The 14101-nt window shown below is 49.0% G+C and overlaps 1 protein-coding gene across 19 annotated transcripts in view; it reads right to left on the bottom strand.

Moving 5' to 3' along the window:
• Nucleotides 1–6244: 6244 nt before the first annotated feature.
• Nucleotides 6245–14101, bottom strand: part of RGS6 (regulator of G protein signaling 6) — a 635028-nt gene continuing 627171 nt past the window's right edge. For all 19 annotated transcript variants that reach the window (XM_057299740.2, XM_057299747.2, XM_057299741.1 and 16 more), the window contains one exon: nt 6245–10357. In XM_057299740.2, the coding sequence (XP_057155723.1) occupies nt 10185–10357 (173 nt within the window). In that variant the 3' untranslated portion in view covers nt 6245–10184. The remainder of the gene's footprint in view (nt 10358–14101) is intronic.

Raw genomic sequence — 14101 nt, 5'->3', positions numbered from 1 at the left:
ACAATCTCCACATCACTACAATAAATTGTAGAACATTTTCATCACTCCTCAAAGAAACTCCATACCCATCAGCAGTGATTTTTCATTTCCACCCCACCAATCTCCTAGAGAGTTGTTGTCTGTAGGCAACAACTAGTCTACTTTCTGTCTCTATCAATTTGCTTATTCTGGACATTCTTTGTAAATGGAGTCATACAATCTATAGTCTTTTGTGACTGGCTTCTTTCACTTAGCATAATGTTTTCAGGTTTCATCCATGTTGTGATGTGTATCCATACTTCATTCCTTTTTATTGCCAAATAATATTCCATGGTATGAATATGTCACATTTTGTTTAACCCATTTACCAGTTGACAGACATTTGAATTGTTTCCATTTTTTGGTTATTATGAATAATGCTGCTATGAACACTTGTGTTCAAATTTTTGTATGGCTGTATGTCTTTATTTCTCCTGGGTATATACCTATGAATGGAATTGCTGGGTCATAGAGTAACTCTATTTTTAAGCTTTTGAGGAAATTTCAGACTGTTTTCCAAAGCGGCTGCAGCATTTTACATTACCACCATTTTATATTCCAGAACTCTACATTCTGACACTTGTTAAAATCTGCCTTTTTTATTATAGCCATCCCAGCGGTTGTGAAGTGGTATCTCATCATGGAATTTATTTGCATTTCTCTTGTGGCTAATGATGTTCAGCATCCTTTCCTGTGCTTGTTGGCTATTTGTGTAGCTTCCTTAGAGAAATAATCTGTACAGATCCTTCACCCAGCATTTAATTGCATTATTTATTTGTCTTATTACTGAATTTTACAAGTTCTATATATATTCTAAATATAAATACCTTGATAGCCAGATATTTTCTCCCAATCTGGGATATCTTTTCACTTTATTGATGGTGTTCTTTGAGCCACAACAGTTTAAAAATTTTGTTAAAGTTCAATTTATCTATTTTTTTCTTTTGTTGTTTTCATTTTTAGTGTTCTACCTAAGAAACCATTGCCCAATCCAAGATCATGAAGATTTACTTCTATGTTTTCTTCTAACAGTGTGATAGTATTAGCTCTTCTATCCATTTTCAGTTAGCTTTTGTATAAGGTGTGAGGTAGGGAATCAAATTTCATTTTTCTACTTCTGTTTCATTTAGTTATTCCAGCACCGTTTGTTGAAAAGATGATTCTTTCCCCTATTGAATTGTTTTGACACTCTTGTTAAAAATCAGTTGGCTATAAACGCATGGGTTTATTTCTAGACTCTCAATTCTTTTCCATCTATCTATATGTCTCTCCTCTTACCAGTACTGTCCTGTCTTGATTACTGTAGCCTTGTCATGAGTTTTGAAATCAGGATATTTCTACTTTTTATGCCCACCTTTCAGCACACACAGCAAGGCTGGGCGTGGCGTCAGTGGAAGTATCTGACTAGATGGGCTAAGGACATTTCAAGGAGAGTAAAGGCTATGGTAAGCATAAGACCAGGAGTCAGGGACCCTAGTCTTTAATCCTTGCCCTGCCATAAGCCTGTATAACCTTATGTAAGTCACTTGATGTTTCTGGGCCTCTGTTTCCCGTTCTGTAGAATGAAGGCTCTGGGTTGGTTGATTGTTAAAGGAATTTTCAATTCTAATAATCTGGAGGCATGGGGGATTCAGTTTACATAGGAAAAGTCCATCACAGGACCCTCTAATTTTATAGCTAAGCATTCATAGACTTTCACTTACTTGAAACTTAGGTATGGGAGAGGAAATGTACAAGACATGTCTGGATTATGCTGTCATACCAGATAGCAATGAAATTCCCAAAGATTATCAAGGTCATGTCTAAAGACTCAGGTTCTCACTGGCCAAAGATGGGACACTTTGGACATCAATAAGGACAATAAATGCAATGGATCAAAATATATTTAATATATTTAAATTCATGAGTTCATAATGCTGCTTAGCAAAACTCCAATTATTTGGAACTTGTGAATATTTAGATCTCTTGCTGAGGGGACCCCTGGGTCATCTCCTCCAGTTGACCTGGTTTTCATGGCTATCTCACTCTACCCTGGATCCCCATGTCCCTGGGGTCTGTTCCAGCACTGTGTTTACAGTTAGCTTTTATCACTTTTCTAAATCTGTGCTAATCTATTTGGAGAAGGCATGGGAGAACTCCAGAGTTATTGGTAGGAGCTGGTCAACCTGGAGTTGCACCAAGCACTGCCTACTAACTGAATAGATAACGCCTCACTCTGATATCCACTATTGCTTATACTATCATGTAACCACTACCAAAAATCAAGACAGAGAATAATTCCATTACCCCTTTGTGCCCCTTTATAGTTCCATTTCCCACTCTGATAAGTACCATTACTTCCCTTTGTTTCCTAGTACAGTTGTCCCTCAATATTCATTAGGGGGTTGGTTCCAGGACTGTCCCCTTTTCCCACGGATACCAAAATCTGAGGAGGCTCAAGTCCCTTTTATAAAATGGTGTAGTATTTGTCTGTAACCAAAGCACATCCTCCTATATACTTTACATTATCTCTAGATTGCTTATACTTAATACAATGTAAATGCTGTGTAAATCATTTTAATGCTATATTGTTTTTTAATTTGTATTTTTACTGTTGTTATTTTTTAATTTTTAAAAATATTTTTCATCCATGGTTGTTGAATCCATGGAAACTGTGGATACAGAGGGCTGACTCTAAGTAGCTTCTATTAGATGAAGAAAGCATACATTCTCTTCAATGTGTGGGTTCTATGATCATATGCTTTCTCAAACGGGCTCACAGATTTTGAGGGGTTAAAAAGGTGACTTTTTAGTGAAGAAGTATGTCCCACCAGCCTGGGGGGCTGGGTGGTGGTCATGACCTAGACGCTAAGCTCTGCTCCTCCAACTCTCTCTGCTCTTCCCACTATAGGCCTCAGTTTCTTTATGGATAGAACAAAAGGCTGAGCAATGTGCTACCTAGACATGCAACAGTGTGCACTGAGCTAAGCAAGGGAAGACAGGCTAAGGTCACATAGTGTATAACTCCTTGTTCGTTCGTTCCCTCCCTCCCTCCCTCCCTCCTTCCCTCCCTCCCTCCCTCCCTCCCTCCCTCCCTGCCTTCCTTCCTTTCTTCCTTCCTTGACAAGTCTCACTCTGTCGCCCAGCCAGCAATTGTGTGATCTCAGCTCACTGTAACCTCCACCTCCTGGGTTCCAGTGATTCTTGTGCCTCAGCCTTCTGGGTAGCTGGGATTACAGGTGCCCGCCACCACGCCCAGCTAATTTTTGTATTTTTGGTAGAGATGGGGTTTCACCATGTTGACCAGGCTGGCCTCAAATTCCTGACCTCAGGTGACCCACCCACCTTGGCCTCCCAAAGCGCGGGGATTACAGGTGTGAGCCACTGTGCCTGGCTTGTATGTGGCTTTCTAAAAAAGGCAAAACTACAGGGTCAGAAAACAAACCAGCAGCTTCCAGGAACAGAGGGGTAGGGGGAAGGAATTAACTATAAAGGGGCACAGGAACGTTTTGGGGTATGAAATTATTCCCTATTTTGATTTTCAGTGGGGGTTATATCATTGTATATGTTTGTCAAAACTGATAACAGTGTTGTAATATAAAATGGTGAATTTTAATGTAGGTAAATTATAGCTTAATAAACAAACTAAAAGTCACACACACACACACACACACACACCCCCCAGAGAATCTCACAGGTTCCTCCCTGTGCTAATATTCACTGTTCTCTACTGAGGGTGCGATCACAGGCAAGGGCCACAGGAAGAGATATCCAGGGACTTGTCTCATTTTTTAAACGTCCGCTCCCTGATCCCTCCTACCCCTTCCCAACCCAGAGCCATCCTGTGATGTAATGGGAGAAAGAGAAGAACCAGGCTTTATTTTCTTGGTTGGAAATTGTAGGAACGAGGCTGCCCCTCCCGTGGAGGTCCACGTGTTCCCTTGGACGCCAGGCGTTCTCAGAGGACAGAGGCAGGTCCTTGTCCTAGGTCAGAGGGCAGAGTCACTGGCCTGAAATTGAGTATTTTGGAACAGGAGCTCAGAGTCCAAATCTCACGGAAGTAGACATGAGATCCGTCAGACAAACGGGGATCTAGATGGGCAGCGGGAATCTGCACTGTTTCCATTTTCCATGTGGGGTCTGGAGAGGGCGCCTCCGGCCCGCCACTCTGCTGTTTCTCAGGCCTAATGCAGGGTTATTGATGGAGGCCACCCAAGTGACACACAGGGAACCAGGTCCTCACTGGGAAGAAGGGAGCCAGGGGCTTGTCAGAGGCAGAGAGAGGCCGCTGCCCACACAGGCAAACAAAGCCTACAGCCTCGAGGCTGGCGGGAAGGGCAGCTCTCAGGGGCCAGGCTGCCAGGGAAGTTGTCCGTCTGGCAGGGATTTGCAAACATACCCTCCCTTCACCGCCTTTCAATGCCTATCTCAGACATGGCTCCAGCTAACACCAGCACCCATTTCGTGAACATTTACCATGTGTCAGGCCCAGGCTAAGCCCTCTAGATTAATTCACAGCCACCCGAAGATTTTGAAATTCTCATTCTTGTTTCACAAATGAGGACACTAAGGCTCAGAATGAGGGTGGCTCTGGGGCTCTGCACTCAGGGGCTGTTACTTCATTTTGTCTGCTGAAATAAGCCAGACCTGGCCAGGACACCTCGGGGCTCTGAGGAGGAGAACCGAGCCCACACTTTAAGCGAGGAAGAGTGTACCAGAGAGCTCTGTGACAGATGGAGCTCACGTGGCTACACCCGACACCCCAGGCCCCTTTAAAATAAGCCAGATTCCACAGCCTCTTTTTGGCCAGGGGGCCCTGCTCCTCTGTGTATGGGGTCTGGGGCAGATCCAGTAACCCCCATTGTGGGTGCTGAAGGGCTGTGTACAGGGAACGGGCCCAGCTGCAGGTGTCGGAAGTCCCACGACGGGGGTCAGGGGTTCATATGGGTGTTTCTGCGAAGGAAGGGTGGCGGAGGGAGAGCCTGCTGGACAGAGCTCTGTGGGCCCAGGAGGGGATATGCCTCTCAGAGAACTACTTGGGTTTGAAGGTTGCCACATCCCAGGAAAAGTTCTAGGATCAGAGACACTCATCAGAGGCCCTGGTGGTTCCTCAGAGGCTGGGATCAATGAACAATTGGAGGCTGGCAGCAAAGGAGAGGACAGCTTCATGCCTGTTATGCCACAGGTCCCCAGAAGGGTGTAGGGAGAGAGGCAGCTGTCAGGATGGCTCTCATTCTTGGACCGGCACAGCTTTTTGTGTTATAACTGGTAGCCTCAAATCTCCATCTTGATTCTGGACCTGAAAGCAGAGCCCTGCTCGTGGCGGTCAGGCTAGAGTGCATGCACAGCAACAGCCCGATAAGCAAAGATTCTGGAACTAAGCCAGATGGTCCAGCTGAGAAGGCAGGCACAGCTTGGGTTCCCTGGAGGTGGTGGCCATGGTGAAAGAGGACAGGCTCTTTTGGGGATGGACCAGGACGTGAGGTGGGACATGTTATGGACCTGAGGCAGATGTGACTTGATCTTAACTCTGTGGGGCAGAAAATCCTGCACAAGGGGGTGGCCCAGGGATTGAAAGATGAGTTGGTTCCCTTCTAGCTGTGACTGGAGTCCCATTTTCATGCCTCTGAAATCATTTCTACCTTTAGGAGCAAAATTTCTGCCACTGAAGTATGCAGCTAGGTGTTGGCTTTCTCATTAATAGAGGGATTGCAGTACAATAGCACTGCCTTTTTACCTTGCGCTCGTCCTCCTCTTGTCAGCCTGATGCTCAGGCTCTCAGAGTCCAGCTGCTTTGGCGTTAGTGGGAAGTGCAACTGTCTGTCGCTCAGGAAACCGAGACTCCGTGTAAGAAGCACCGTCTGTATGCAGCAGACTTTGACCCTGGGATCTTATTCAAGAGGGTGTCAGAGCAGCCACAGGGTTTTGCACCTGAGTACAGACAATGGGGTCTGGAGAACCCCCCAGCCAAGGAGACCCTGGCAGAGTCAGGGACTTCAGCCTTATGGTGACACCACTGTCTCTACCTACCAGGATGAGTCCAATGCCCCAGAGATCTGGTTTTTCTGTGCTGCCTGGCAGCCTGGTTGGGAGTGAGAAGGAAACAGATGTGTGTGTGTGTGTGTGTGTGTGTGTGTGTGTGTGTGTGATAATGGGGAAGGGTGGGGTGTGGGGAGGGGTGGTCGATTTTTCTAGAGGTACATCCTGCCCAACGAACCCCCAAACCAAGGAGCCACACAGAGTTAGCTGGATTGAAGTGGGTTCAAGTCATTTATTTTTAGACTGTACCAGCATGTTTGGTTCTGGGGTCCAATCCCCAAATTCCAGAAAAATAAACTAAAGAGAACCACATGCACTAAGAGGAGGCCATTCCGATGAGTCCGTGATCATGCGGTGAGTGGGCTTAGAGTATAGAACAGGGACCCCTGGTATGGAGCAGGGCCTTCCCTCCCCAGACAGCTGACAGTAGCTGGCTCTGAGCCCTCATCGGGGCTGGGGAGAGGGCCAAGTCCTGGTCATTTGGACCCTGTCCCCGTATAGACCCGGGCCCTTTATTGCTACATTTGCTACTTTGCTACTTTATGGCCCCTGGGTCTAGCCCAGGGGATGCCTTATCACTGGGTGGTACTAATGAGTAGGTTGCTGGCATCTGCTGTTGCTATGGTTACACAAGCACAGGCCTCTCTTCAGAGGGTCCCATGGTGAGTTATTAGTGATTCATCTGGCCACTATTCAACTTATCCCATGGTCTTTGCTACATATTCAACTTGGGCAGCTCCTTTTTGAGGCTGGTGGTGCATTATCTCCCCCCGAGCCCAGAGTTTCCCAGCTCCTGGACCTTGCAGCAACACCTCCCTCCAATACATTCTGCAGGGCCCAAAGGAAGAGAGCCCTTAATCCTTTCCCTCTTCTGGGAAGGCTTTCCTGGTGGTGGTTTTTGAAGCACATGTATATGGAGCAGAACAGGAGGGATGCATTTTAGGAAAAACATCACCTTCCACAATCACCAAGGGGGCCAGTTGGGTGGCAGGCTCCTGGTTCAGCATCCTGTTGGTGAGGTAGTTTGAAATTCCAGGAATCCTGCCAGGGAAGAAGCCCCTGGAGCATGTCCCCATGTGTTCAGCTAGTCCAAGCTGCAACTCAGAGTCGCAAGAGGTCCCTCCCAGGATGCTGGCCCGGTACCTGACCACTTAGCGGTGGTGAGCCTGGAGCGCAGGCCCAGCTGACTGCACTGGCAGTTGGGCCCTGCTTTGTTCCTGGGGTATAGCAACACCTTCCCAGGAGAACAATGCTGACGCGTCACTTTCTAGAAGGGCAGGAGGCTCCTCCCCAGCCCAGAGAGTTCCTGCTGCTTAGTTCAGGCCATCTGGCTGCGGCTGGACGTTTATATGTGCCAGCCTACAAGCTTTCCTCTTCCCATGTAGGGAAAGGTTATTTTAGTCAGATGCCAGTGCCTGGTGCCTTGTGTATCTAACCCGACGGGTGGGTGGTCACTTGCTGCAGCTGCCCTGATGCTGTGGTTGTGGGGCTGCCAAGATGTGGCTGGAGAGCACTTTTCCTCATAGGGAGGAGTCCTAGGCCCAGAGACCACACCCAGTCAAGGAGGCTAAGGCAGCTTCTAGGGGGAAGGACGGGGTAGGGGAATTTGCTTTGCTACAGAATTGCCTGCAAACATCTAATCTAGTCTGAATTTTTGGCTGTGTAGACCAGGCCAATGGGCGACGGGCCAAGACCAGATTTTCCAAATGTACTTGCATGACCAAGTTCTGCGTGGTAGATGGACCTTGGATAGGCAGCCTCGTTCTACTCCCTTCTTGCAAAGCTTCTGGCTTGATCTACTGGGGAACATGGGTGCCTTAGCTGTGGGGTGGTGTGAGAGTGTTATTGCTCTGGGTTTGAGTCCATCTGAAGTCTCCCTAGCTCCATTGTGCTTACTGACCCTCCCCTCTGGATGTCCCCAGAGGTGCTTGTAAGCCTGCAGCCAGCTCCATCTCAGGGCCACAGTCCACCTGGCTCTGGTCAGATCCTCTGGGGATCTCCAGGGTGAGACCAGTCAGAAGGAGAAGGGGGCACAGAGGGAATGGCCAAGAAGCCAACCCTGCCCTGTCTGCAGCCTGGCTTAGAAAGCCCCTGCATCATGGGGAGGAGCAGGGGGCAGCCAGGCCCCTTGCCCTGGATAACTGAGGGCACTGAGGTGCCTGCTGCTTGGGAACACCCTTTGCCCTATGCCTAGGGGTCAGCACAGCCTGGGGATCCTTGGGCAAGGCTGGGGGCAAATGAACTTAGACTGTAATTTTGTTCTGAAACATGAGGTTTATACAAAGAGAAAGAGGATGAAAGGGGCCTGTCAAAAGACCCCATAACTTGGAATGGGGCTTTATGCCATTGATTTACTCATCAAGTGGTTAGTGCCTCCAAAGTACCAGCCTCTGTGCTGAGCATGTGCAGGTGTCCAGCAAGAATTGCTGCCTCTGAGACACTGAGGACTCAACATCTGTCATCTCTCTGGTTTCCACTGTACCTCCAAGAGAGGAACCATTGCCAGTGGGGGAAACTTGGGCATGGTAGTCAAGAACTCACAAGGATACAACATAACGAAGACTCCTAATGCCCGTGATGGCACTGCTGTGAGGGACAGAAGGCTGGTGCCCTGGGGACAGGGCTGTGTGGAAGCAGACATAGACAGGACTTGGAGGTGGTGGGGTGGAAAGATGGGTCACTGGGGAGCACCCAGGAGGCCGGGTCTGCAAATAAGCAAGCATCTGAGCCTTTGGTCACCAGCTGGTGAATTTGGCTGCATGAGAAAAGAAATACCAGCGATCGCTTTATTGCTTCTACGTTTTTTGTTTATATGCTCCCAAGAGAGATTTTTTTTTTACCTATGACCAAAAATAGATCAAAGGAGGATAGTCATAGCAAGTGGGGGAGTGAATGTCTGGATTCAAAAACAGGTTACTTAATACAGCTCTGTCTGTGGGCTCATGGGTGTCACAATAACAATGACAATGATGATAGTATTAGCTACCGTTTGCTAAGCACCTACTGCGTATCAGGCACCTGACTCGGTGCTTTACATACATTACCTCACAGCCAGGTTGGCAAATGGTCATTTTGACACACACACAGAGGGAATACAGGTGGATCTTTTGCAGGTTTTTGCATTTCCCCTAGGTGACCGGTTTAGAGGGGTGCTTTGGCTGGGCCTTCAGATAAAGACTGGGAGGAGAGCCCTGTGGCCTGGCCTGGTCCCTTCGTAGCATACTCTGCCCCAGCTTCACACACAAAGGAGACCTGACCCAGCAAGGGTCTCACCATGCCTGTCAGGATGCCACCACGTGGGGGCTGCCAGCCCTGCAATCCAGCCACCTCCTGGGCTGGGGACCCTCCCAGCTCCCACCTGGGGCTGCCAGAGGGGAGAATCCCAATGGCCCCTGAGTTCATGGCCATGTTTATTTTGAGTAAAACATGAGGGAATAAACCAAGGAGCAAGGGGGCAAAGCCAGAATAAATTATGAAATAATTTTCTAAAAGATGGTCAGCAGAATCCCCGCAGCTGTGAAACAAAAAGCTCTGTCATCTACAACAGTGCTTCCTCGAACGCTGGACCCTTGAGACATGTGACGGGACCTGAGGGCAGCCACCGGGCTGGCGGGGACCTCTCCGAACGTTGATCTCAAAGAGGGTGGAAAGACCTTGAGGCGGGGCAATCCGTGAGGTTGCTTTCTTGCTGAAGATGTGATTTGGACATTTTACGTGAAAGCAGTGCCTGGTGCTGGCAGTGACACCCAGGTGGCCACAGAGACGTGAGGGATGACAGGCGGCGGTAGGGATGTAGTGGCTGTAACTATGGGAGGTGCCAGGGAGGTGATGCAAATACTGGATGTGCTCTCGGTCCACTCATGCCTCTTGAATTTGCCAGAAGGTGTGACCCTCTCCAGACAGCGAGGGAGTGAGGATAATAATATAATCTCAAGTGATAGTCGTGACAGGAACCCCACGACGTGTTCTCCCCTGAATGAGCTGGGATCAGGGCCTCTTAGCGAGTGGAGTGTTGGAATACAACTGTACAAAGAAGAGAGGGCTGTAAACAGGAGCCTCCACCGGGCCCAGCCCAGGCTCTGTGGACTCTTTCTTTCTGGTCTCCCCATTCACCCACCGAGTCTCCCCACCATCGCCCTTCATTGCCCTCACTCTTTCTCCTTCACAGTGACCAAGTCTCCTCGTAAGGAAACTCTGTCCGCAGATGTGGAGCGCCGCCGCCTGCCTGTGGGGTCCGCGGGCCCAGGCCCTGGACCTGCGGTAGGAACGGTCAGGAGGACTGCATCAGGCCCGTGAGGCGCTTGCCCGCCAGCGACTTTCCCTGCAGAGAGACAGCGACAGAGAGGCACGCACAGGCGCACACACAGAGGGACAGAGACAGAGAGCCAGACAGGTGAATTAATTGTTGCATGAGCCATGTAGGCCAAACGACCAACCAACCCAACTGACCATCTTGATATTTGATCTCTAGGTATATGGGAGCCTTAACTTTGGACAGCTGGAGAAACCAGGGCTCCAGGGAAGGTTCAGGGAGTCCTGGAGGGTCCCCTTATGAGGGTGTGTTGTTGGTACTCTTTTTGTGGTATGGGAATTTTACTTACCAAAAACCAGGTATTTAAACCTTTAGGTAGAGCAATTTTTAATGCCGGTGGGCTGCCCTGAAATTGATTTTGTTCACGTGGGGGAGGAAAAGGTGGACTTGGGGTGTACTGAGATCAGGGACGGGGGCTTGACTCAAATAGAGGGTGGCTAAGGATCTGGCTGATCAGAAGCTAATGAATGAACTAGTCTTAAGAAGGCAGAGTCCTGTTTGGAATGCAGGGTAGACACAAAGACCTTGAGTCCTCTTGATGACCAGTTCTGGGACCATGAAAGTAGGGGGCATTTGCTGGGGCTCAGAGCCACTGTAGGCCCCAGGGCAGTGCACTCCTGCTGTCTCCTATGTTCTTGGCTTCCCATCTGTGGCACCCAGAGGCAGAGTTTGATGACCCCATACCAGGAAAGCCTACAAGCCCTTCAACTATAACCCATGTGGCAGTTCTTCTCAAAAACTAAAACAGTGAACTGGATCATGAGGCCTGGTGCATCAGCCATAGAGGTGCCAGGAGAGTCCCGTTGTGCATGTGCCCTGGAGAGATGGCGGAGAAGCCCCTGATCTAGGAGGAGAGTTGCGACTGGGCACCAGGAGGAGGGTGAGGGGTACGAGCGAGGCTCCGTCGCTTTGCTTATTGCCCTTACATAGTGTGTGCCCGTTCTCCAGCTCACCCTCTTTAGAAATCCGCATCATTGCACAGGGCTTTAGAGGACAGTATGGCTAGACCCAGGCAGATTGATCACTGTGTCTGGGAAAGCACTCCAAACCCGTATTATTGACAGTGGGTCAGCGACACCACCGCCATCTGTGAAGGGCAGCACGTGATAGCTCGTCAGCATGGGCTGCAGTGTTTGGCCGTGAGATTGCAAGGACCAGCGATTCCTCATGTTCATTTCCAAGTGGGGTGTGAGGGCTCGTCTTGTTTACTGGGCTTGGCTGCGTGTAAGCTAGATGTAATTTAAAAAATTGATCAGGTTTGTGAAGCCTGGTAGGGTCCTCAATAAACCTGCTGATTGATGAATTGATGGATAACGGGTTTATCTAATAAACAACACGGGCTGTGGATTTGCTGGATACAGGACAATGTGGCATCTGGCTTAGATCTCCACGGAGAGGCATGGCCAGCCTGACTTTGAGAATTCTGGTGCTATAGATGGGAGTTTGACCAAAAATGAAATTGCCCTCAGGAGCTGTCAGAAAGTCTGCCTTTCCCTACCTCTCCTTGACCTTTTTCCTCCCCATTGCTTTCACTCCCCGTTTTCACTAGTGAGACAAAACTTTTCATTTTTTTCTCCCCATCTTAAAAACACACACACACGCACGTCCACAAAATCACCCCATCAGCCACCTTATCTGAATCTTCAAGTGCACTAAACTTAGCCTGCAGCAGGATACATTTATACTTGGCTAAGGAGTTTTTAATCAGATTTTTAAAAAATCCAAGAGGGTTATGGTGTCAGTCTTTGAAAAATCACTAAGAATGACTACTCCTTTGTCTAGACCAGGTTAGGTACAACAATAGCTCTTAGAAGGCAGAGGCTGACCTTCAAGGGCTCCCCCCAGCCCCGGGTTCTGTGGCACACACCCAGCGGTGACTCTCCTTGAGTGCCCTTTCTTACATAGAGTGTGAGGCATTTGTCACTCGGGAATGTGCCTTCCTGGGGCAGGCCTGAAGGCAGGAAACATGGGGGTGTGGGGCATCCTTGCTGGGGAAACACGGGGCTGCTGAGTCTAGGGGCCTCCTTGTGTGAGAGCTCTTACAAACCTCCCCTACCCCCGGTTACCCATGTCCATCCCTGTCCTATGAAAGGCACAAAGGAAGTTTGCTTTCCTTTTAGGTGCCACTTATTGCTGTGATAACCACCACACACCAGTATCAGGTCCTCCTCCCATCCCTCCTTCACCAGGGCCACAAATCACACATTATGTACCCAAATATATATGTTCTGAGTTTGCTATCCACAGCGTTTGGGGCTCTCATTTAGCTGGTGGATGGGAAAAAAAAATCACTCAAGCTTCTGAATAAGAGTCTGTTGCCAATGTGTACATTCAAAGCCCAGAGACAAAGGAGGTGAGGGTTACCAGTTGCCCAAACCTTCACTGCAGCCTCATTCCTATTAACAAGGTTATTTTGGCAGGAGAGGGGACTGTGGGTTGAGGGAGGTTGGAGATTCTATTTCTGGAGGATTATGTGTCTATTTGTTTTAGGTGAATTTGGCCCTGAGGCTTCCATACCCTCAACCCTTCCCCTTTCTACAGAATGGGCTGGGCTGGGCTGGGCTTGAAGGTGCTAATTAATCTCTTCCTGACTAAATCCTGGAGCTCAGCCTCACCGCTCTGACTCCAAGGACCTGTGGCCAGCCTGTCACTGCCCGCTCCTCGCTTCCCCCGACTGCTTTTATTTCCCAGGATTTCAGGGTAGGATGGTGCAGCTGACCAGCTTAGGGGCCACCCTTGGGATTGTTCCCAACCTCAGCAACCCAGGCGGTGCTGCTTGGCATTTTTGTCTCCCTCTCCCCACTCCTGCTTTCGCGCATTTACCAAATGCCAGCTTGCTGCTAAAGATGGAGGTCATGAGGGTTCAGGTCGGCTTGAGAAGCAGCTCAGCCCAGCTGCAATCTACTCGCTACCCAGTGACCTCCCGCGTGAGTGAGGGCAGGCTCAGACTGGAAGGCGGTTAATCATGCAGGATGCAGGCATGGCTAGATGCCTGGCCCGGGGCTTTGGGGAAGAAATACTGCAATCACACTTGCTCAGCAGCTGCTTCCCTTCTGAAGAGCTGAGACTCCTGTAGTTTTCAGTGATCAAAGTGAAATCTGATAGTAGAGGCTACCTGTGTTCAGAGATGAGCTGCCCCAAAGTGCATGCCCCTATAGGCTTGCAGGAAGCTCCTGAGGAATCCGCTGTGCCCAGAGAGAGGGGAGCTCCTGCCTGTACCCTCCAGGGCACTACCCCGTCTCTTTACTCTCATCTCTGTCTCCAGTTTGGATGATCCTGAAGGAACCACTTCAGAAGGGGAATGGTAATTCTGCCTGCCTGTGTCTGGCATTTGCATAGTTACAGAGGAAGCAGGTTTTTTTCAGGGTGTGAATGTGTAATGTTCCTCAGTGTTGGTCAGTTGGGAATGGATCATGGTGCCAGGAAACCGCAGCCAGCTCAGCCCGAGGCCTTGGCGTAGCTGAGCGAAGCAGCTGAGGATGGTTGAAAATGCTATTAGCAGGCAGCCTTTGTCCAAGTGAAAAAATATACAGTGATTAAGAACTGAGCTGCAGAAGGTACATTCCAGAGACACCAAAGCTTTGCATACCGACAAAGTGCTTTTCACCTTTGAGACATTTGGCAAAGTGTAATCCAATAGAATTTGGGATCCTTCAATTTCATGGACCATGGGCTCAGTGCTGGGTTCACTAACACCCACACATTCAATTCCCACCCTCCGCTCTGATTAATCATTTCAGCTCTGTGGCCATC

The sequence above is a fragment of the Pan paniscus genome, chromosome 15 (genome assembly GCF_029289425.2).
Source record: "Pan paniscus chromosome 15, NHGRI_mPanPan1-v2.0_pri, whole genome shotgun sequence".
Lineage (NCBI taxonomy): Eukaryota > Metazoa > Chordata > Mammalia > Primates > Hominidae > Pan > Pan paniscus.
Note: the sequence above shows the minus strand (reverse complement) of the source record. Positions and strands in the feature narration are given on the sequence as shown.